Here is a 21,050-nt window from a genome sequence, read left to right as displayed (position 1 = left end):
TTATGCAATGAATCCCTCTTTCATCGTAACTTCTTAATAATAATTCATATAACAATATTTGTAGTGAATTCAACATTGTTGCAAAATCTACGACGAATTCTGGATTCATTGCAAAATTTGCAACAAATTATGTTTTCGTTGAAAAAATTGCGATGAATGATTTATTCATCGCTGATTTTGTAACAAATATTTATTTTTGTCGTAGAATTGCAACCAGTTTAGTGATGAAATAGTTTTCATTACCGATTTGTGACAAAATATTTTCGTTGCTGAATTAGTTGCTAAGTAGCAACAATTTATATTTTTGTTGCAAAACTCGTCCCAAATTTGGGATGAAAAATATTTGTTGCAAATTTTCATCCCTAAATTACTAGTTTTTTGTAGTGTAATTGCAAGTGAACAAACTATGCACTAATAAGCCATAATGATAAACTTAAATCTTTCGTCCAAATAAATAATATTGAAGTACTCTGCTTTATGGTAAACTTTACATAGTAATCAAAGGACTTTGTTATGCTAAATATTGATAAGATAAAAATTAAATACATATTTCATCGACCTACAAGTGTGAAACTCATTTCGTTGGTAGTGAGACTTCCTTCGCTATTAGTTGTTGTTATTGTAGGTTGCTTAAGTGGGGTGAGGAGTTGGTCCTCACTTGCCAACATAGTCATTACTTCAGTCATTGTTGGCCTATCTTCACTGTTATCTTGGATACATAAAAGACTCATTTGGATACAACGTAGAACTTCTTCTATTGTATATGATTCATTTAGTGTATCATCAAGAATCTCTAAAGACCTTCCTTCTTTCCAAAGTTTATATACCTGCATTATTGTAGGAAACACATTTTAAATTATAGATAGTATCTTGTAGAGATAATGAATTTGAAATTAATACTTACATATCCTAAAAGATTTAAACTTGTATCAGTTTGGCTGAATATTCTATTCTTTTTTCCACTTATGATTTCTAGTACTATCACACCGAAGCTAAACACGTCTGACTTGAATGAAAAAAGTCCATATGATATGTACTCAGGTGCCATGTAACCACTATAATTAAGAGTTTGAGTGTTAGAAAAAAATAGAACAAGGAGTGAAAAAATAAGGTAACTTAATATGTATTTCACCTCTCTACCTGCTTGCTTATGTAAAGTAAACCCAATATAAAATACTCACAATGTTCCAACTGGCCTGGTTGTTGCATCCTCAAGAGCATTGTCTCCTTCAAATATCCTTGCAATGCCAAAATCTGAAATCTTTGGATTCATATCCTTGTCAAGGAGAATATTGCTCGGCTTAAGATCACGATGAATGACTCTCAATCTGGAGTCTTGATGCAAGTATAGAAGTCCTCGAGCGATCCCAATTATAATATTGAAACGTTTTTGCCAATTTAATAACGAACTTTTAGTTTTATCTGGAGATCCAATTTAAAAGGATTAGATAAAATATTTTGTGATAAATTTGTAACCTTTTATTAAGGTCAACTATACTGACCATAAATGAATGCATCAAGGCTTTTATTTTCCATGTATTCAAGTATGAGAAGTCGCTCATCTCCTTCCATGCAGCAGCCTAGAAGACGAACAAGGTTTCTATGTTGTAACTTGGCTATCAATGAGAGTTCATTCTGGAACTCATCAGGCCCTTGGGAGGAGTATCTTGATAATTTTTTGACAGCAATCTTCTGTTCATCTTCCAATTGACCCTGACAAAATATACAATTTTCGTCAATTTTACAGGTATGAAAGGCTAGATCTTTATTGTTTTAATACTGAGAGTCTTCTTACCTTGTAAACAATGCCAAATCCCCCTTCCCCAAGTTTGTTGCGTTCGGAGAAATCATTTGTTGCAGCTTTTATAGTACGCAGATCATATGAAGGAAGTACATCCAATGTGCTGATAGAATCTGGCACAAGGATCACACTATGAATAACTAAAAATCTCCTACCATAATTTTTTTTCATAGAAATTACTAAATAAATTTGAGTTAATCCTTTTACATCCGAAATAACCTTGAAAAACTGATAGTATTACCTTTCTGCACCTTTGGAAACTGCAATTGCAATTTGCTGGTTGATGCTCTGTTTCTCCTCCTCCGAGCGAGTACGCCTGCACAACACAGTAGAAGAATTCCCAGCAACACCGGAATGACTACTATTGCCCACACGAGCTCCTTCCAATTTGACGTCGATGATTCTGCAGGAAAAGGGGGAAACAAAAGAGAAGGAAATTAGATGATTAGATATCATGTTATTTGGATCATCCAATTTCATGCACACATAACTCGACTACCTGGAAGCCGAATGTATAAATCGTCTCCTCCGTCAATAAAACTTCTGAGATCCAACAACTCACCGCGCCAAGTTATGCAGCCATAAGGCCCATTGATCACCGCATACGCGACGCAGGAGCAATCATCCAAGCACGATTTCTTGCACGCATCCAGACTAATCTTGCCTCGTGAGGTTGCGTTCTCGGTGTCGGGCACCTTCATGTTCTGCTCCTTCGAAAACTGGTTCGACGAGCAAAGCAAGGGCTCCTTCCTCGCGCATCCGACGACCTTTTTGTTCTCCACGAAACCTTCCAAGCAACGACAGGAGGTTGAGTAGTAGCCCTTGGTGCAAACGCTGTTGCGGCCACAATGGTTGTAGTAATCGCAGTCGTCGCTTGGAAACGACAAGAAAACTCTCCAATCTCTCCCATCAAAAATCCAACGTTTGTAGGTTAAGTTGGCGTCCACTACCAATCGGTTTAGCCGTGACGATCGAGTCTGATATTCAGTCATGTAGTAGGTCTCATTCTGGTTGGACACGTATGTGAAGTTTACGTTCCTCACCAAGATGCTGTTCCCCATCGTTGGAAGGCCGGTGAACCATTGCCCGTTCCATGGCCCAGTGCGACCGAGTTTGACGTATCTATCCACACTCTGTGTGAAAAAATCCGGAACATTATATGCCTCCATTTTGGCGACGTACTTGCCCGGAGAAGGGTCCGTGGCACTCATCCATGGCATGAACTGCCACGAAGTATTAGTCCGGAAGTCGAATCCTATCTTCATGCCAGGGAGAAGAGTGTCACACCCATGGTCGAAGCTCTGCCATAGAGTTCTGCTTGAGTTGCCGTCAGTCAACGCGAGGTTTCCTGAGTCTAAAAGCTGCAAGCGTGGAGAATTAAGTTCTGCGGATGTTCCTGTCGACCAAACCTTTATTCCTTTCTCAAATAAGATTAGATTTCCGTCGGAAGTCAGGTTCAACGATGCCATGGATGTGTCCACAGACTTGTTCCTATTGGCGACCCATACTACTACTTTGTTTTCTCTTGGTGGGAGATTGTAGTACCAAATTCCTATGTATGCAGTCGCAGAATTGTTAACTGGACTGAAGAAGCCGAGTTGGAACACGCTCCCCATCGAGATCAATGTCTGACCATCGATAAGTGAGTTGTTCCCCAACAATATATCTCCTATACAAAAGTCCATAAAAAAAAATAAATGAATCAAATCCTTTGGGCATCATTAACGTGTGGCTTATGCTATAAATGGATATCAATTTGTGCTACAATTTCTCCTATTAAACAAGACGATCTATCAAGTTTCCAAACAGGTGAAGTACACTTCTCTCATAAGGTAAAAAAATATATATATCGTGTTAACGAGGCCTAATTCTCTATGCCTTTGATGACCATGTGCCTTCTAATAAGCCTGAAAGATTGGCTTTGAAATGAAGGAAAAGTATAGCATTATGGTAAACTTTCAATAGATCCCCATATAAATAAATAAACAGACAAAAAAAAATGGACAAAAATCCTACAGTTTTATAATTTAATTTAATTCTGGACTAGGATTTCTTTCTTAAACATACCAGATGAAGATTGGCCAAGTAGAAAGAATGTCTCTGCTAATACTATTTCAAAGAACTGTAGGAGAAAGAGCTGCATCCGCGCCATGGATGTTTAAGGTTTTGCGTTTTCTGCCGATGTAATTTGCTGTTTGGGTTCTTTATGCAGAATTGCTGCAAGCTAAGTTATAACATTTAACACCTTTAGAAGATGATGATAGAGCAGGAAGTCTCTAGTCAACTGATTTGTCTCTGTTTGGAATACTGCAAATGAGCACTACCGTTGCGTGATTCTCTTCCTTTCTTATCTCTTCCCTGTAGTTCCAAAATATGTTCATCATTAACTGTCCTGATGCTTTCACTGTTGATAAGGCGCACCTTTATGTCCTCTTTGATCGAAATTTCTTAAGCATGAGTTGTTCACCGTATATGAATTAGAAAAAACTCATACAATTCTACACAGGATCTCGCATTAAAATCTATAGTAATTTCATGAAATCAAGATAGCTGAAAAAGATAAATAAAATCTAAATCGGTATTCATCGCTATTGTCTTGATGTCGTCGGACAATCTAAAAAAGAAAAGAACAAAAACAGCGGCTTGATTTCCGTAGAAATTAAAGCAAAGTAGCACTACTGCAAATGAAGTCTCGAGTCAACTAATTTGTCAGTGTTTGGAATACTGCAATGGAGCACTACTTGGACAATTTGTCAAACACTAGAATAAAAAATTAATTATCTTTTTCAGTTAATTATGGCCTTTTATATTATCTGGACTGTGATGGTAAGAAATATGCAAAAACAGATTTTTACATTCCAAAACTTTATATTATTGTTTACTATTTCTTATCCTGTAATAGTAATTTAATTCCTGTAAATCAAGTTGTTTGGTAAATTTGTTTGAATGATTGAAAAAAAAAAAGGATAAAATATAAGAAACATGTACACTATGTTCGACATTATTATTATTATTATTATTATTATTATTATTATTATTATTATTATTATTATTATTATTTAGCAGATCTAGAGTTCAGTATTTTATTTTTATTTTTGGAAAGTAAAATCCAGTAATTATATATCAAACTTTAAATCACTAATTGAATTTATGCCACTCGATACAGAACTAACAAGTTCATCTGGGATCATTAATCATCAAATGGGTTATACTAGAAGTGGACAGCAGAACAGTTCAATCACTCCAAGTTCTAATTGTTCGACCCCGTAGTAGTTTTGATGTGATCAACCAAGTTAGTTAGGTCCTGCTATGTTTGATCCCTGTGTCTGAGTGTGCAGGAGCTTAGGAGCACAGGAAGTCGAGCGGAAGGAAGGCTGCTCGAGGAGAAGGCTGCTCCGGTGGGCGTGAATAGCGTGCGCAGCATTTGAGGGCGTTAAGCCGGGATGGAAGGCTGCTCGAGGGAAGGCCGGGAAGGTTCGGAGAAGGCCGGAATTGGGTTCGGGTGAGCCCTATTCCGGTTGGCCGCAATCATCCAAAAGAACGGAGCTTCGAAAGCCAAAGCGAAGAAGAAAAGGAGTCAAAAGAAGCTGGAAATTACTGTAGCAGAAGTTACTGTAGTTTGAAGGCACCTTAAACAAGCTTGAAGGCGCCTTCAAGCCTGTTCAAGGCGCCTTCAACAGTCTGTTTTGACCGTTAAAGTTTTATCCGCAGATCGAGTTGGAGGCGCCTTGAACCCTGTTGGAGGCGCCTTGGACTCTCGGGATAAGATTTCCAGGGCCTATATAAAAGCCCCTGGAGCTAGGAATTCAACAACAACTCAAGCAATCAATCTGTAAGCAATTCCTAAGCAACTAGTGAGCTTCAAAAGTGTAAAAGGCTTCTCCACCTTCAGAGAAGGAGATTTTTCTTACTGCGCTCTTTTCTACTGTCCTGGATTAACAACCTCCTTGGTTGTAACCAGGTTAAATCCCTGAGTCTTTTCTCTTCCTATTTCTTTTTCTGTTTCATTAATTTAGTTGCTGTTATTTTTTATTGCTGATTTAATTCTGAGTTGAAATCCGAGGAGGGTAGTTTTTGTTTTCTTGTTTTCAGCAATTCACCCCCCTCTTGCCGGTCTCCGCTGCACCAACAAGTGGTATCAGAGCCTGATCGCCTCAGAAGGACTAACCGCCAACTGAAGCACTACGATCAAGACGATGGCCGGAGCGAACATCCATCCCCCGAAGTTCGACGGAGACTTCGCCACATGGAAGCGCAAAATGGAGGTATTTTTTAAAACGGATTTTGATATTCTTATTACAATGAAATATGGTTTTGCAGCGCCGAAAGACAAAGAAGAAAACACATGGAGCAAGAAGGAGCAAGCCGATTTCGTCGCCAACGGAAAGGCAGAGTTCCACCTGCTCAGTGTGCTGCCGCCGTAGTAGGTAAATCGGATCGGAAGTTACGACTCAGCGAAAGATCTCTGGGAGAAATTCCTGGAGCTTCATGAAGGTACTTCCGAAGCGAAGCTAGCAAAGCGCGAGATCCTCCGAAACCAGTTAACGAACCTCCGGATGAACCAAGGTGAGAAGGTAGCGCAACTCCAAGCGAGAATCAAGGAGCTGATAACGCAACTAACGAACCTTGGAGAAGAGGTAACCAACCGGGATTCTATCCGATACGTGCTCAATGCCTTCCTGAGAACTCCAGAGTGGGCCTCCTTAGTAGATGCGTATTACATCTCTAAGGACCTCGAGGTAAGTACGTTAGAACAATTATTTTCCACTTTCGAACTTCACGAGTCTCGAGTTTCAGAACCCAACGGAGCAGAGAAGACAAGTCAGAATATTGCCTTAAAGGCAAAGATGAACAGTTCTGACTCTGAAGCCTCAGTCGACGAATCCGAAGCGGCACTACTGGTAAGACGCTTCAATAAGTTTTTCAGTACTAATAAATTTAAACCGCAGAGGCATCATCGAAAGAAGAGGACGGTTCGCTGCTATAACTGCAACGAAGAGGGGCACATCAAAGATGACTGCCCAAAGCTAAAGAGAAAGGAGAAAGAAAGGGAAAAGCCAAAATACAAGAAGCCAGAACCCTCCAAACACAAGAATCTGAAGGCTATTTGGTCAGATTCGTCAACCTCTGAGTCGCACATCGAAGAATTCTCAGGGTTAGCGCTATTGGCGAACCATCAACCGGAAGAAGACTCAAGCTCAGAGATGAGTATCGATGAAGGGGGAGAAACCTCAGAAGAAGAAAGCAGCAGTGAAGGAGGAGCGTCACTAGACCAGGTAAGTAAGGTACGCAATCTAACCCCAACTCAATCTTTTAAATTTATCAAGTCTCTTTCTAAAGAGTTAGATCAATTAGAAAAAGAGAATGCTGAACTAAAGTTGAACCTAGCAAGAGCATGCCCGTTAGAAATGTATGATCATCTAAAATCAGAAAATGAAAATTTGAAATTAGAAATTGAACAACTAAAATATGCTGCATGCTTAAATCAATTTCCAAATTCAAAATTAAGAATTTATGGGAAATTAAATTGGTATATAAGGAAGCATCAAGGTCAGCTTAGAAGAATACCCAAAAATTATGTACCCCCTAAGTATCTGAATAACCAAATAGGTAGGAACCTCTATTGGGTTCCAAAATCTGTGCTTAATTAATTTTTCAAAAATTAAAAGCTTACAATGAGAAAATTAAACATTGAAATTCTTTATGGAAGCTTTGTCTAAGGAAGTGGTTGTTGCTCCAATAACCAAGAAGGCCTAGTGCCTCGCCACGACCTGGAAGCTAAAATATTGAAAGAAAATGTTTAATTAACTTTCTGAAAAAGCATTAAACAAAAATTAAATAATGCTTTGAAAGTTTATCAAATATTTGTTAAAATAAACAAAAATTCCTTAGAATTTTTTTTTGGGTTAGAAATTTTCTTCTGGAAAATTCTAAAAGTTCATTCACTTGACTTAGAATTTTTTTTTGGGAACATTTGAATATTTACTTAGGATTTTTTATACTTAGAATTTTTTTTAAAAAAATTTATTTTAACTTAGCAATTTTTTTCAAAAATTCATTTTTAACTTAGAAAATTTTCAAAAAACTTCAATCTTACTTGAATATTCTTAAGACCCCATTTTTGCTGTGATCAAAGGGGGAGAGAAAAGTACAAGTTTAGGGGGAGTTAGAGAAAACTTAAAATTTATTTTTTAAAAAAAAAGTATTGCAATTTTACTAATTGTAAAAATTATTTTTAACTTGTTAGTTTAGTAATTTTTCTTTAAAATTACTGTTTTTGGTCTATTTTTAACCCTAACTTGAACTTGGGTTGATGCACATCAAAAAGGGGGAGATTGTTGGACCCCGTGATAGTTTTGATGTGATCAACCAAGTTGGTTAGGTCCTGCTGTGTTTGATCCCTGTGTCTGAGTGTGCAGGAGCTTAGGAGCACAGGAAGTCGAGCGGAAGACGCAGCTAGCGAGAAGGACGGCACGGGAAGGGAGCCGACGGGCTCGGTGCGTCCGAAGGACGAGAGAGCTACGGAAGAGTACTCCGGTGGGCGTGAAAAGCGTGCGCGGCATTCGAGGGACGTTAAGCCGGGATGGAAGGCTGCTCGAGGAGAAGGCCGGGAATTGGGTTCGGGTGAGCCCTATTCCGGTTGGCCGCAATCATCCAAAAGAACGGAGCTTCGAAAGCCAAAGCGAAGAAGAAAAGGAGTCAAAAGAAGCTGGAAATTACTGTAGCAGAAGTTACTGTAGCTTGAAGGCACCTTAAACAAGCTTGAAGGCGCCTTGAACAGGCTTGAAGGCGCCTTCAACACATTGAAGGTGCCTTGAATGGATAGTTTAAGGCACCTTGAGCAGGCCAGTTTGACCGCTTGGACTCTCGGGATAAGATTTCCAGGGCCTATATAAAGGCCCCTGGAGCTAGGAATTCAACAACAACTCAAACAATCAATCTGTAAGCAATTCCTAAGCAACTAGTGAGCTTCAAAAGTGTAAAAGGCTTCTCCGCCTTCAGAGAAGGAGATTTTTCTTACTACGCTCTTTTCTACTGTCCTGGATTAACAACCTCCTTGGTTGTAACCAGGTTAAATCCCTGAGTCTTTTCTCTTCCTATTTCTTTTTATGTTTCATTAATTTAGTTGCTGTTATTTTTTATTGCTGATTTAATTCTGAGTTGAAATCCGAGGAGGGTAGTTTTTGTTTTCTTGTTTTCAGCAATTCACCCCCCTCTTGCCGGTCTCCGCTGCACCAACATTAATAAGTTCAAAATCTTCATTTGGTTAATGATTAATGTGGCCTTAAGACTAAATAACTTAGTTAAGTCACACCCAAAGTTTAATAGTCAGACATCACAATTATCCTGTCGCACTCTAGTAAGATAAATCGAGTCACTTTACTTTGGCAAAACCTGACTTTAATTGATCAAGCTAGAAGTAAGTACCAAACTTTGATAGGTATATCTTAAAAAGACCTAATTATGGTAAAACGACACTTGTATCGCATACAATCTGCACATATTAACATATATACTTAATTAAATATGACATGATTATAGCCCCATAATCTACGATCCTCTCAAGCCATTAAAAAGATTGAGAAGTCAACCTAGGTCTAAGCATATTCTCTAAGTGTTTCCTTGGTCGTCGTGTGTTGTTGTCCTTCTCCCTTTTTCACCATCGTCCAGTAGATTAATTATTCTCTAATTTGTACATTACAAAACCTAAGGAAACCTCAAGTTACATTCGAGGGTAATCTAAATTTACAACAAGAGTGATAAAAGATGAAGACACGACAAGCAGATGAATTATAACATACACACACATCCAATTACATTGGGGTTAAAGGTCATAATCATGCACCATGTCATATAACATTCACAATATTTTATGACATAAGATTTACTATGATTTCTACAAAGACTTATGAGCCTCAACGACACGGCGGTTTCGCTAGCCAATTCGCGAGCGGGGGTCAAGGTGCCAGCGCCCCTTGCGGGGGTTTCAGGGGGCAGCGCCCCCGAAACAAAATTATTTTGTATGCTCATTGTACGAGTTGTTGCCATACCCGAGACCCTAAGCGCTAAAACCGACTTTGCTTTGTTCCCAACAAAACACCATTGGCCGAGACTTTGCTGGTCACAACACCAACTATGTTTCATTCCCAACAAACAAGTTTGGCCCAGACTCATAATCTAGCCGAGACTCTCAATCAGGCTGAGACTCACAATCTGGCCGAGATTCATAATCTAGCCGAGACTCATGATTTCGAAAATCATAGTAAACTTATCATGCAATTTCTATATCACATATAAAAATTCTAACTACTACTTAGCATACGCCTTCACAAGTGACTCTGATACCACTGCAAGGAACTAGGACACTAAACATGCGAAAGCATAGCGAAAAACTATCTAGTTCCTCCAGAAGATCCATGAGAAAGGAAACCATATACTAAATTTTACATAAGAGGATTATACCTTTGATGTGTGCACATGAACTCCAGACAACTTGGATCTCAGCACGATCACACGTTTACGCCTCTATGGTATCCACAAGAACAAGCCTTCGTTTGTCTCACAAACTCATGAAGTGGAGAAGAAAACTACCTAAGGTTGTGCTAGCAACCAAGAAGGTGAGTTTTTGCCAAAAGAAGGAAGAAGGAAGAAGAAGAAGAAGAAGAAGAAGAAGAAGAAGAAGAAAAGGTGTTCATCTCATGAAAATATCATCCATAAATCATATTTATATCCATCTTATGAATACCAAAGGGTTTTACCCTTTGGTCTTCCAATCTAATGGTTCAAAATTGATCATTCAATCCAATGGTTCAAAATTAATCATTCATCTTCCTAGTTGAATTCAAGTTCACCTAATGAGTCTAACTCATTGAACCATATCAATCCAAATTGGTTCCATGAACATCAATCCAAATTGGCTCCATGAATCTAATTCGAATTAGACTCAATCCAATAATTGGATCCAATTGAGTCTAACTCAATAAGTCCAATTCGGATCATACTTAATCCAATGATCCATCACATGAACCCATCTCCAAATCTACTTGTTCTTTGTGTGAGACCCAATAGGTTCTCGTAACGTTGACAATGTATCCAAATCAATATTTAAATACATAAGCAATGAGTAGCATCTAGTAAGGTATCATTGCTACTCAAGTAACAATAATGTCAAGATATGACTTAACATTTCCGTGGCTATTATCTTGTATGACTTGGTCCTTCTATACTTAATATCTAGATTGATCAATGAGGCATAGATCATGTCATCCTTTTATCAATCTTTGTGTTTCTTGATATCTAAGTAGACTCACTCAATCAAATAAGTACAATATCTCATATTGACTCATTTGAGCATGGTCATGCTTTCTTTTGTCCTACTAATCAAGAGACCCACAGATATCACTTCCGTCATATGGAAGGGATAGATCTCATCTACATCACTCACATCCCTCCGCATAAGTTATTGTATGCCAGTGATCGACTTTATAGTCCACCTTGTTACAGGTGATGTTTACCGATATCAAAGTATACAACGACTTATGTAGCGAACCATAGTGACTTCAGGTCTAAGGACTATTTATACCAATAGTCACATGGAAACGTTTATGACACTCATATAACGATCCATGAAATATTCTCATGGAGGCTCATTTTGTACATATTTTCTAATATATACCCATGTGTCAACCTGATATCTCATATCCATGACTTGTGAGATTAAGTCATCCGTTGACCTACATGCTAGTCTCTACTCATTAATATTGTCCTTGTATATTAATACCTGACTAGGAATAGTTAACAGTAGTGTTCTATGTATATCTATAATATCTTACTATCAATTCAACCAATTGATATGTTGTACATTAGAACCTCCTACTCTAGGATATTATTATACTTATTCATTCGACACTAAATTGAAATAAATATAATAATAAGCTTTACCTTTTATTAGTAATGAAATATGATACAAAAGGAGCCCTTTATAATCATCTCATAATTGGTACTAGGGCTAATACTAACAATCTCCCACTAGCACTAGTGTTAATCACTGAAATATCTAATACCTAGTGACCTAGTATGACCATCATGCTTCCTCTGTGCCAAAGCCTTGGTCAAAGGATCCGTAATGTTAGCATCGGTCAGTACTATGCATATCCTTACATCTCCTCTATCGATGATCTCTCGAATGAGATGGAATCACCGTAGTATATGTTTGGATCTCTGATAAGAGTGAGGTTCCTTAGCCTGTGTAATATCCCCATTGTTATCACAATAGAGGCCTGTTGGGTTCGCTATACTAGAAACAACACCAAGCTCTGTAATAAACTTCCTGATCCAAACAACCTCTTTAGCTACAACTGAAGTGGCAATATCCTTGGCCTCTGTTGTAGAATCAGCGACTGTGTCTTACTTTGAACTCTTCCAGCTCACAGCACCACCATTTAAGTAAAATACATACCCTGACTATGATTTGTAGTCATCCTTGTCAGTTTGGAAGCCAGCATCGATGTAACCCTTTACAGTAAGCTCTTCATTGCCTCCAAAGATCAAGAAATAATCTTGAGTTCTTCTCAAGTACTTAAGAATATTTTTGACTCTTGTCTAGTGACCTTCACCTGGATCTGACTGTATTTGCTCGTCATGCTTAATGCATAAGAGACATCTGGGCGAGTACAAAGCATGACGTACATGATAGACCTTATAGCAGATGCATAAGGAATCTGATCCATGTGGTCCCTTTCTTCCTTATAGTGAAAATCTTGGTGGTCGTGGACCAGGTGAAAGTCTGGATGGGTCATGGAGCAGACGCTCAACATGAAGTCCTGGAGTCTCGTACGTTAAGCAAAAGTCTAGACTGTTGGGGATCGGACGGCCGGCTTGAAGGGGGGTTGGATAGACGGCGCCCCCAAATAATCGCTTCTTTCTACAACGTTAGTGCGCAAGCAGAAATGCAAACAAAACAAGTAGAAAGCTAAATACTAAAGGAAAGAATTCAAACCAAGCTACACGATCATTTACGTGGTTCGGAGATAAAGCTCCTACTCCACGGCGTGTCCGTAAGGTGGACGATCCCGATCATTCGGTGGATTACTCCCCGGAAAACTTCCGGCTAGCTCAAACCTCCTTGTGGGTGGAGAAACCTCACCACAACCCTCACAAGAGCTCTTTTGACGCTAGGGCACAAGTAGACTACTAATAGAGATTAACCACCTCTCTTTCGTCAACTCAAACCAAGCTCCCAAGCTTTGGTTTTATAGGCCACGGGTTGGAAAATCCCGCCTACCAGTCGACTGCTAAAACATGCAGTCGACTGCCCTCTGTGGAAATTCGACCGTTACATCCCAACGGCTCGATTCCACACTTTCTGTTCGCTGCCAGTCGAGTCGACTGCTAAAACATGCAATCGACTGCTACAATATTGCTACAGTAGCGCTACAGTACTACTACAGTACTGCTACAGATGAAACCCTAAAAACTAGGATTTTACTCCGAGTACAATCTCTCGTGCACTCGTACCCTCACCCTTATGACTCACTTGATTCTTCCTTTGCAGCTTTGACCTTTTGCCTTCAAGCCTACTTCCTTTGGCTCTCGTCCCTCGGATGCATTCAAGCCCGCGGCTCGTCCCGAATGCCATCCTTCGCGTATGCCTCGAAGTCGCTTCCCTTGGCTCTTGTCCTCGCTGTCTTGTCCACGGTCCCTCGGATGCTCCATCCTTCACCGGACCCGAAGCCATCAACCTGAGTCACATGTGTATCCTGCAAACCTGCACAACTCAAATACACATATCAAATACAAGGGTGAACCTAACTTAAACCCTTTGCCCAAACACCAAAACACATGGTCCCGTGGACCATCGGAATTGCTCCAACATAGACTGTTTGGAGTACTAGTCTGACAAAAGGTAATTCCTCCTGAGAGAAGTAGGTGAGGATACATTCCCCGGAGAGGGAACAGTAGGCGTCGGTTCGACTTAGGATTTTCGTGAAATCTGAAAGTTAGAACCGGACAGTGCAGAGATTGTCAAAGTTACATTTTATACTATTTGTCTATTTCTCTAACTCTATTTTGTAAGAAACTAACACTTTACAAGTTGAAGTTTGTGACTTTTATCGATCGACCGCACCTCTGGATCAGTTGACCGAACCTTTTTTCAGTCCACCGAACAGTGGATAGGTGCTATGTAAAGCCCGAAAAATTCCAGAATTTGTTTTAGAAATATAGTATGATTTTTCTGGAATTTTTAGATATTTTTCCGGAATTTTCCGAGTAGCGGAAGCAGCAAAAATAATTGGAACCGTAAAATAGCTTAGGCGGGAATCGAACCCGAGACCTATGGTTTACGGATAAGTTTAGTAACCGGTGAACCCAGCAGGGCCGTGCTGAAAGGAAGGAGAACCAAATATATTTATATTAGAGTTGGGTTCATTGAACCACTTAATATAAATATAAACTTAAGTTGGGATTTGGGTTATTTTATATTGGTTTTACCGTGACCTATTCCTCACCCTAGCCCTCACGCCGACTCCTCCTTCTCCTCTCCCTCACGCACGGTACACCAAGCCCCAAGGGCCAAGGGAACATCTCCCGGCGACGACTCCAACCCAAAAAGGGTCCTTCTCCGCGAGAGGAACGCGAGGACGGAAGCGGTTCGTCGAGCGGACAGTTTTCCGGAAACACCTAGCGAATAGAATCGTAAGAAAACCTTGCGATTGAGGTAAGAAACCCCTCACCTGCAGTATAATCGCTCTCGCTTGTTAGTTTTGGCGTTAGTTCAGTAATTTTACAGTTCTCAGTTTTAGGGTGTGTTTTTAGCGCACACCAAGCATTCGGTAGAATGCCCAGTTCAGAAGGATGCACCAATAGGCGTCCTAACAGCATGTAAAATATATTAGAAACATTTTTTTTATTCAGTTGGTTATCAGTTATCACAGCTATATGGATCAGATATCCATTGGGTAGGCTCCCACAGTAGCCTCTAGGTTCAGATAACCTAGCTCTAGGTTCAGATAACCTAGAACAGCAAAGTAAAATAAAACAGTATTCAGTATTTTACTTTTATTCAGTTGGCACTGTACTTGGATCAGATATCCATGGGCTGGACTCCCACAGTCGTCCCTAGGTTCAGATAACCTAGTAACCCTGCTGGATTCGGAACTTGCAATCCCGGGTCTCGTAGGGATGCATGCACAGTAAGTACAGTTGCCAGGGCCCAACAACATGTTTAGTATTTTCATCTACTATATGTATAGTTTTCAAATTTGAAACCAGTGATGAGAACACAAATTTAGCGTTCAGTTCAGTTCAGGTTCAGTTTACATGATTTGAGTTCGTGTACAGATTTAGATATATGTATGACTAGTTCAGTTCATGCTCAGTTTATAAATATGCCATGTTCAGTATATATGTTATGCCATGCTTTGTGTGATACCATGCCATGCCATGCTTGCATGCTCAGTTTAGTTTCAAACTGCATGTTTTAAAAACATAATCGCATCGTTGCATGTTTTTGTGAGGTAGATGGTTTCTTACTAAGCTTATTGGCTTACAGATACTACTTTTCTTATACTGCAGATACCGGTAAAAGAAAAGTGGATTAGCGGAGGCTGGAGGGCGATGCTACGATGATGTGTGTGTGTGCAAGGGGTCTGGAATAAAGATCCTTGGGATCTATACGTTTTTATTTCAGTTTAGCACTTATCATGTCTAGTTTGATACTTAGTCTTGTTACTAATTGTTCTAGCTTAGTAACTATGTTTTGTTAGCTTATCATGTTTAGAACATTAGTACTTATATGCTAGAATGTATCTTTATTGTTTTAGAACTATTGTGTGATGTTTTGGCACGCCAAAGTGCTGAAATCAGAACTCTCGAGTGAAATCCCTGATCGGTGCCCGGACCGATCGGGGTTTCTTCGTGCACTGATCGGTCACTGGACCGATCAGATACCAAACAGAGATTTGGCTTCGTTCTGGATCAGTCGATCGATCGATCCAGAATTAGGTGTCTGGATCGGTCAGCCGACCGATCCAGCATCGAAAGGTAGGCATCTCAGCGCCTCCGGTGCTGGATCGGTCTGCAGACCGATCCAGACACACCTGGATCGGTCCGCCGACCGATCCAGCCTCTGCTGGATCGTTCCGTAGACCGATCCAGCAGGGCATAGAATCGCAGTAAGATTGATCGATCCGTGGATCGATCAGCAGCTAGCTAGGAAGTTAGTTTGAGTTCCTAGCTCAGATGGGAGGTCAAGCATTCTCCTTAGCACATGTACACCAACCGGAAAGGGGCTTGAATCCTTCCTTATAACAGCATGGGTGCATCAGTTATCAGATTAATAGAGTCAGTTAGTGAAAATTTTATTTTACCTAGTTTTCCGCACATCCGCACAGTATAGTTAGTAGTTAATGTAGCGATCCGGCTCACAGCCTAGTACCCAGGAGTTGGGTCGTTACAGAGTGGTATCAGAGCAGTGTTCCATACTTCCTACACACACATCAACATTGTACCTGCAGCTTCCAAGTAAGAACATCTCTCACTCAGTTTTATTTTCAGCTTTCATATCAGTTATATGTGCTTTCATGTTTGCTCGCATGTTGGTAGTTAATTAATTCATGTTTACAGTGATAGTATTTAACATGTTACCAGTAGTTAACTATAACATGATAGCCTAGTTATATATATATGTTCTCTGCTATTTAGAAAATGGTACGAGGACGTCCAGCTAAGAAAGCATCAGCGGCTGAGCCCCAGCATGAGGCAGGCAGTTCAGTGCCTCCCCCAGACCTTACAGCACTAGTGGCTCAGCTACAGCAGCAGTTAGCTGAACAGCAGCAAGAGATAGCCTCCTTAAGGGCTAACCAGCAGACCACTCCCCCAGTCACTCCAGTACCGAACCTCACGACTCCAGTAATCACAGAGGTCGTACCAGCTCAGCCTGCAGTACCAGTCCCAGTAGCCCCAGTAGCAGGAGCTAAGAGAGAAGCTTACCTTATCCAGTGGCAGAGAATTAAGCCCAAGAACTTCTCGGGCACCAGCGAACCATGGAATGCTCAGGCATGGTTTAAAACACTGGAAAGCACAATAGAGCTTCTAGACTGGCCAGAGCACGAAAAGGTGAAGTGTGCCTCCTTCTGTTTAACTGGAGACGCACGCATGTGGTGGGAGCGGATTAAGACGAAGTGGCCAGTAAATCAGATGACATGGGCCAACTTCGAGAAAGAATTCTTCGAGGAATTCTTTCACATGCAAGTCACGAACCGACACTATGACGAGTTTACAGAGTTTCGTCAGGGCAACCTATCAGTTCAGGAGGCCGTGAAGAAATTCAACAGGTTGGCCCGTCTGTGTCCAGAACTAGTCAGCTCAGAGAAGGAACGAGTACGCTTGATGCTGAAGATGCTCAGACCAGAGATCGCAATGAATGTGGCTGGTGGTGTTCATAGGCCACAAACCACAGAGGAGCTGGTGAGTAGTGCTCTGATCACCGAGCACTATCAGCACAGCATCACCCAGCAGAAGCAGGTTTCCACAGAACCCAAGGGACAAGCTGGCTCAGGTACTCAGCAGAAACAACAAGGGCATAGCTCCAACTGGAAGGGGAAACGCAAGGCAAGCAGTGACCCAAAAGGAGGACCAGCTGGAAAACATTCCAGACATCCCAAGTGTGCTACTTGTGGGAAACATCATCCAGGAGTTTGCCGCAAGGGTACGCGAGGTTGTTTTGAATGTGGACAGGAAGGGCACATGGCTAAGCAGTGCCCGAACAAGAACAGTCTTCCTCAGCCTCAGCCGATACAGTATGGAGCTCAACCAGCCCAGCTACACCAGATGTATGCTGTCTTAGATGGTCCACAGATCAGTCAGGGCAGATTAGAAGCCCCCACAGCTACCACGAATGCCAGGATTTTCTCACTGACCAGAGAGGACGTAGCAAATGCCTCGACAGTTGTCACAGGTCAGATCAGTATTTTTTAGCATAATGCAACTGTCTTATTCGATACTGGGGCAACCCACTCTTATGTATCCAGGGCATTTGCCGAGAAACTAGCAACACCTCCAGAAGTACTCAATAGTCAGTTTCTGACAACGCTACCCTCAGGAGACATTATGGCGTCTACGCACTGGCTCAGTGCAGTACCAGTCGTTATAGCAGACAGGGAGCTTTTTGGTGATCTGATAGTGCTAGAAATGACTGACTACGATGTCATCTTTGGAATGTATTTTCTGATCAGATACGGCGCTTCTATAGAGTGCCGTAAACAGAAAGTCATATTCCAACCTGAAGCAGGAGTACAGTTTGAGTACACGGGGAAGCCAAAGAGGAAAGCCAGGAAGTTTCTCTCAGCATTGAAAGCACAACAGCTATTGGATTCAGGATGCATGGGATTTTTAGCAAATGTAGTCAACACCGGCCAGGACAAGAACCAACAGCTATCAGAGGTTCGTATGTGACTACCCAGCAGCCTTCCCTGAAGAGCTACCGGGCTTAGCGCCACTGTGAGATTGAATTTGAGATAGAGCTCATTCCCAGCACAAATCCAATTTCCAAGGCACCGCATCGCATGGCTCCAGCAGAATCAAGGAACTTGAGCAATTACAGGAGCTTCTTGACAAGGGTTTCATCGCCTAGTCACTCACCATGGGAGCACCCGTGTTGTTCGTGAAGAAGAAGGATGGAAGCATGCGCTATGCATGACTACCGTGCTTTGAACGGTCACAATTAAAACAGTACCCTCTTCCCGTGATAGATGACTGTTTGACCGCTAAAGGAGCCACGATGTTCTCTAAAATCGACCTCAGATCGGATATCATCAGGTTAAAGTCAAGGAAGGTGATATACCTAAAACCTTCAGGACTAGATACGGACATTATGAGTTCGTAGTCATGCCTTTCGCGTGACAAATGCCCCAACTACATTCATGGACCTCATGAAGCAGAGTATTCAGAGAATACTTAGACAAGTTTGTCATCGTGTTCATCGATGACATTCTTATCTATTCGAGCACTCGGGAGGACCATGCAGAGCATCTGACAGATCCTTCAACAGAACCAGCTGGACGCCAAATTCACGAAATGTGAATTTTGGCTAGACAGTAGCCTTCCTAGGTCACATCATCTCCAAGGATGGTGTTATGGTAGATCCCAAGATAGAAGCGGTAAGTAATCGGAAGAGACCCAGAACGCGTCGGTGAAATCAAGCTTTCGGGATTAGCAGCTACAGAAATTGAGGACTTCTCCAGATAGCCTCCCCACGACAACTCTCACCAGAAGAACAAGAAATTTCAGGGATGAGGATCATGAAACAACAATAACTAAACGGAGATTGACCGGTGCTCTATTTTAGCTATACCGTAAAACATGACAACCCGACATCTATGACGCCTAAATTGGGATTAGGAGCGATCTGACGGGGCAAGGTGATCGCCTATGCCTCCAGACAACTCAAGGATTATGAGAGGAACTATCCTACTCACGACCTTGAGCTTGCAGCATGGTGTTCGCCTCAAGATTTGGAGACATTATCTATACGGAGCTCGGTGCAGAGTGTATACAGATCATCAAAGTCTCAAGTATTTCTTTACTCAGAATGATCTGAATATGCGACAGATGGTTAGAACTGGTCAAAGATTATGACATATATATCCTCTACCATCCAGGAAAGCTAATAAGGTAGCAGCCGCAAGAAGTCTAGTGCTACCTTATTATCTTTAACAGCTATGTCACCACCCCGAGGAAGGAGATTACAACTTTTAGTCTCGAAATTATAGTTGGGCAGCTTTCCACAATGTCCTTAGCATCTACCTTGCTTGATGATATCCAGACAGCTCAGGAGCGGGATCCCGAAATCCGAAAATCAAGCAAGGGTTAGCGTAATCGAAAGAGGAGAGTTCGAGTGTCCGGTAGTAGGGTAGTATCTTGTGGTGACAGACTTTGTGTTATCGGGAGGAACTACGAAAAGCGATTCTAGACGAGGCTCACAGGACTCCCTACGCGATGCATCTGGTTCCACCAAAATGTATCGGGATCTAAAGAAACGATTTTGGTGGCACGATGAAGCGAGATATCACCGATACGCCAAGATCATCTAACTCAAAGGGTTAAGGCGTAACATCACGACCAGGAGGAGTTGCACCGATCCAGATTCCGAATGGAAGTGGGAGGATATCTCTATGGACTTCATAGTGGGGTTAACCACGAATGGTTTTGATGCCATTTGGGTAATAGTCGACAGTTGACTAAATCACCCACTTCTTAGCTATCGAATATCCTATTCCATGGAGCAACTAGCTCTTGTATCTCAAGGAGATAGTCGGTGCATGGAGTCCCACAACCATTATATCGAGGCGAGACAAGGTTTACATCACACTTACGGAAGTGTGTACCACTATGGGCACCCGTTAAAATTCAAGATGACCTTCCATCCTCGACAGATGGTCGACGGAGCGAGTGAATCGTGTACTCAAGATATGCCCGAGCTTGTGCCCTAGATTTCAAGGAGGTTGGTGCAAATATCCGAGTCTAGCGAATTTGCATACAACAACAGCTATCGTGCCACTATCGGCATGGCACCTTATGAGGCACTCTATGGGCTGAGGTGCAGATCACCAACTGGTATGAGAGTGGTGAGCAGAAGGAGCTAGAGCTTCAGACTGATCTAGTAGCAGATACCACACCAGCCATACAGCAGATTCGCCGGAGGATAGACAACCAGAGTCGTAGAAGAGCTATCTGATACACGACGCAGACCCTAGAGTTTTCAGTTGGGGATACAGTTTTCCTCAGAGTAGCTCCCATGAAGGGAGTCATGCGTTTTGGGAAGAAGGGCAAGCTAGCTCCCAGATATGTGGGACCCTACCTTATCACGAAGAGAGTGGGAAAGGTAGCATATGAGCTAGAGCTACCCCAGGAGATGTCAGCCGTCCACAACGTATTTCATGTCTCCATGCTGAAGAAGCATATTCCAGACGCCACCCAGGTGATTGAGCCCCAGTTGGTACAGGTCCGTGATGATCTCAGCTATGACAGTCGGCCTATTCAGATAATAGACCGAGCAGTAAAGAAATTACGGAACAAGGAAGTGCCATTAGTCAAAGTCAGTTGGCAAAACCACACAGCAGCAGAGGCGACCTGGGAGACAGAGGCCAGCATGAGACAGAAGTACCCAGAATTGTTTTAAGTTCGGGGACGAACTTTTTATAAGGTATGGGGGATTGTAAAGCCCGAAAAATTCCCGAATTTATTTTAG

General features: G+C 41.5%; 1 protein-coding gene across 3 annotated transcripts; it reads right to left on the bottom strand.

Annotated features, from left to right (window-relative positions):
- Nucleotides 1-425: 425 nt before the first annotated feature.
- Nucleotides 426-4,039, bottom strand: LOC122046589 (receptor-like serine/threonine-protein kinase SD1-7). Of its 3 annotated transcripts, none has more exons than XM_042607358.1 (8): nucleotides 3,869-4,039; nucleotides 2,364-3,470; nucleotides 2,043-2,204; nucleotides 1,796-1,914; nucleotides 1,503-1,713; nucleotides 1,182-1,422; nucleotides 905-1,055; nucleotides 426-827 (listed from the first exon to the last, which is right to left on the bottom strand). In XM_042607358.1, the coding sequence occupies exons 1-8, from the start codon at nucleotides 3,951-3,953 to the stop codon at nucleotides 552-554; spliced, it is 2,352 nt and encodes a 783-aa protein (XP_042463292.1). In that variant the 5' UTR covers nucleotides 3,954-4,039; the 3' UTR covers nucleotides 426-551. The 3 variants fall into 3 exon arrangements, with proteins under 3 accessions (XP_042463292.1, XP_042463291.1, XP_042463293.1); XM_042607357.1 differs by having other exon boundaries at nucleotides 2,301-3,470; nucleotides 3,869-4,037; XM_042607359.1 differs by lacking the exon at nucleotides 905-1,055 and having other exon boundaries at nucleotides 678-827; nucleotides 2,301-3,470; nucleotides 3,869-4,036.
- Between the last annotated feature and the right edge of the window lie 17,011 nt (nucleotides 4,040-21,050).

Source organism: Zingiber officinale, chromosome 2B, assembly GCF_018446385.1.
Source record: "Zingiber officinale cultivar Zhangliang chromosome 2B, Zo_v1.1, whole genome shotgun sequence".
Classification (NCBI taxonomy): Eukaryota; Viridiplantae; Streptophyta; class Magnoliopsida; order Zingiberales; family Zingiberaceae; genus Zingiber; species Zingiber officinale.
This window is presented reverse-complemented; position numbering and strand designations above follow the sequence as displayed.

Coding starts and splice junctions, on each gene's coding strand:
- LOC122046589 (XM_042607357.1), bottom strand. CDS start 3,953: ATGGCGCGGATGCAGCTCTTTCTCCTACAGTTCTTTGAAATAGTATTA. Junction 1,423..1,502: donor CCTTGATGCATTCATTTATG/GTCAGTATAGTT, acceptor TTGGATCTCCAG/ATAAAACTAAAAGTTCGTTA. Junction 828..904: donor GTTTAAATCTTTTAGGATAT/GTAAGTATTAAT, acceptor ACAATAATGCAG/GTATATAAACTTTGGAAAGA.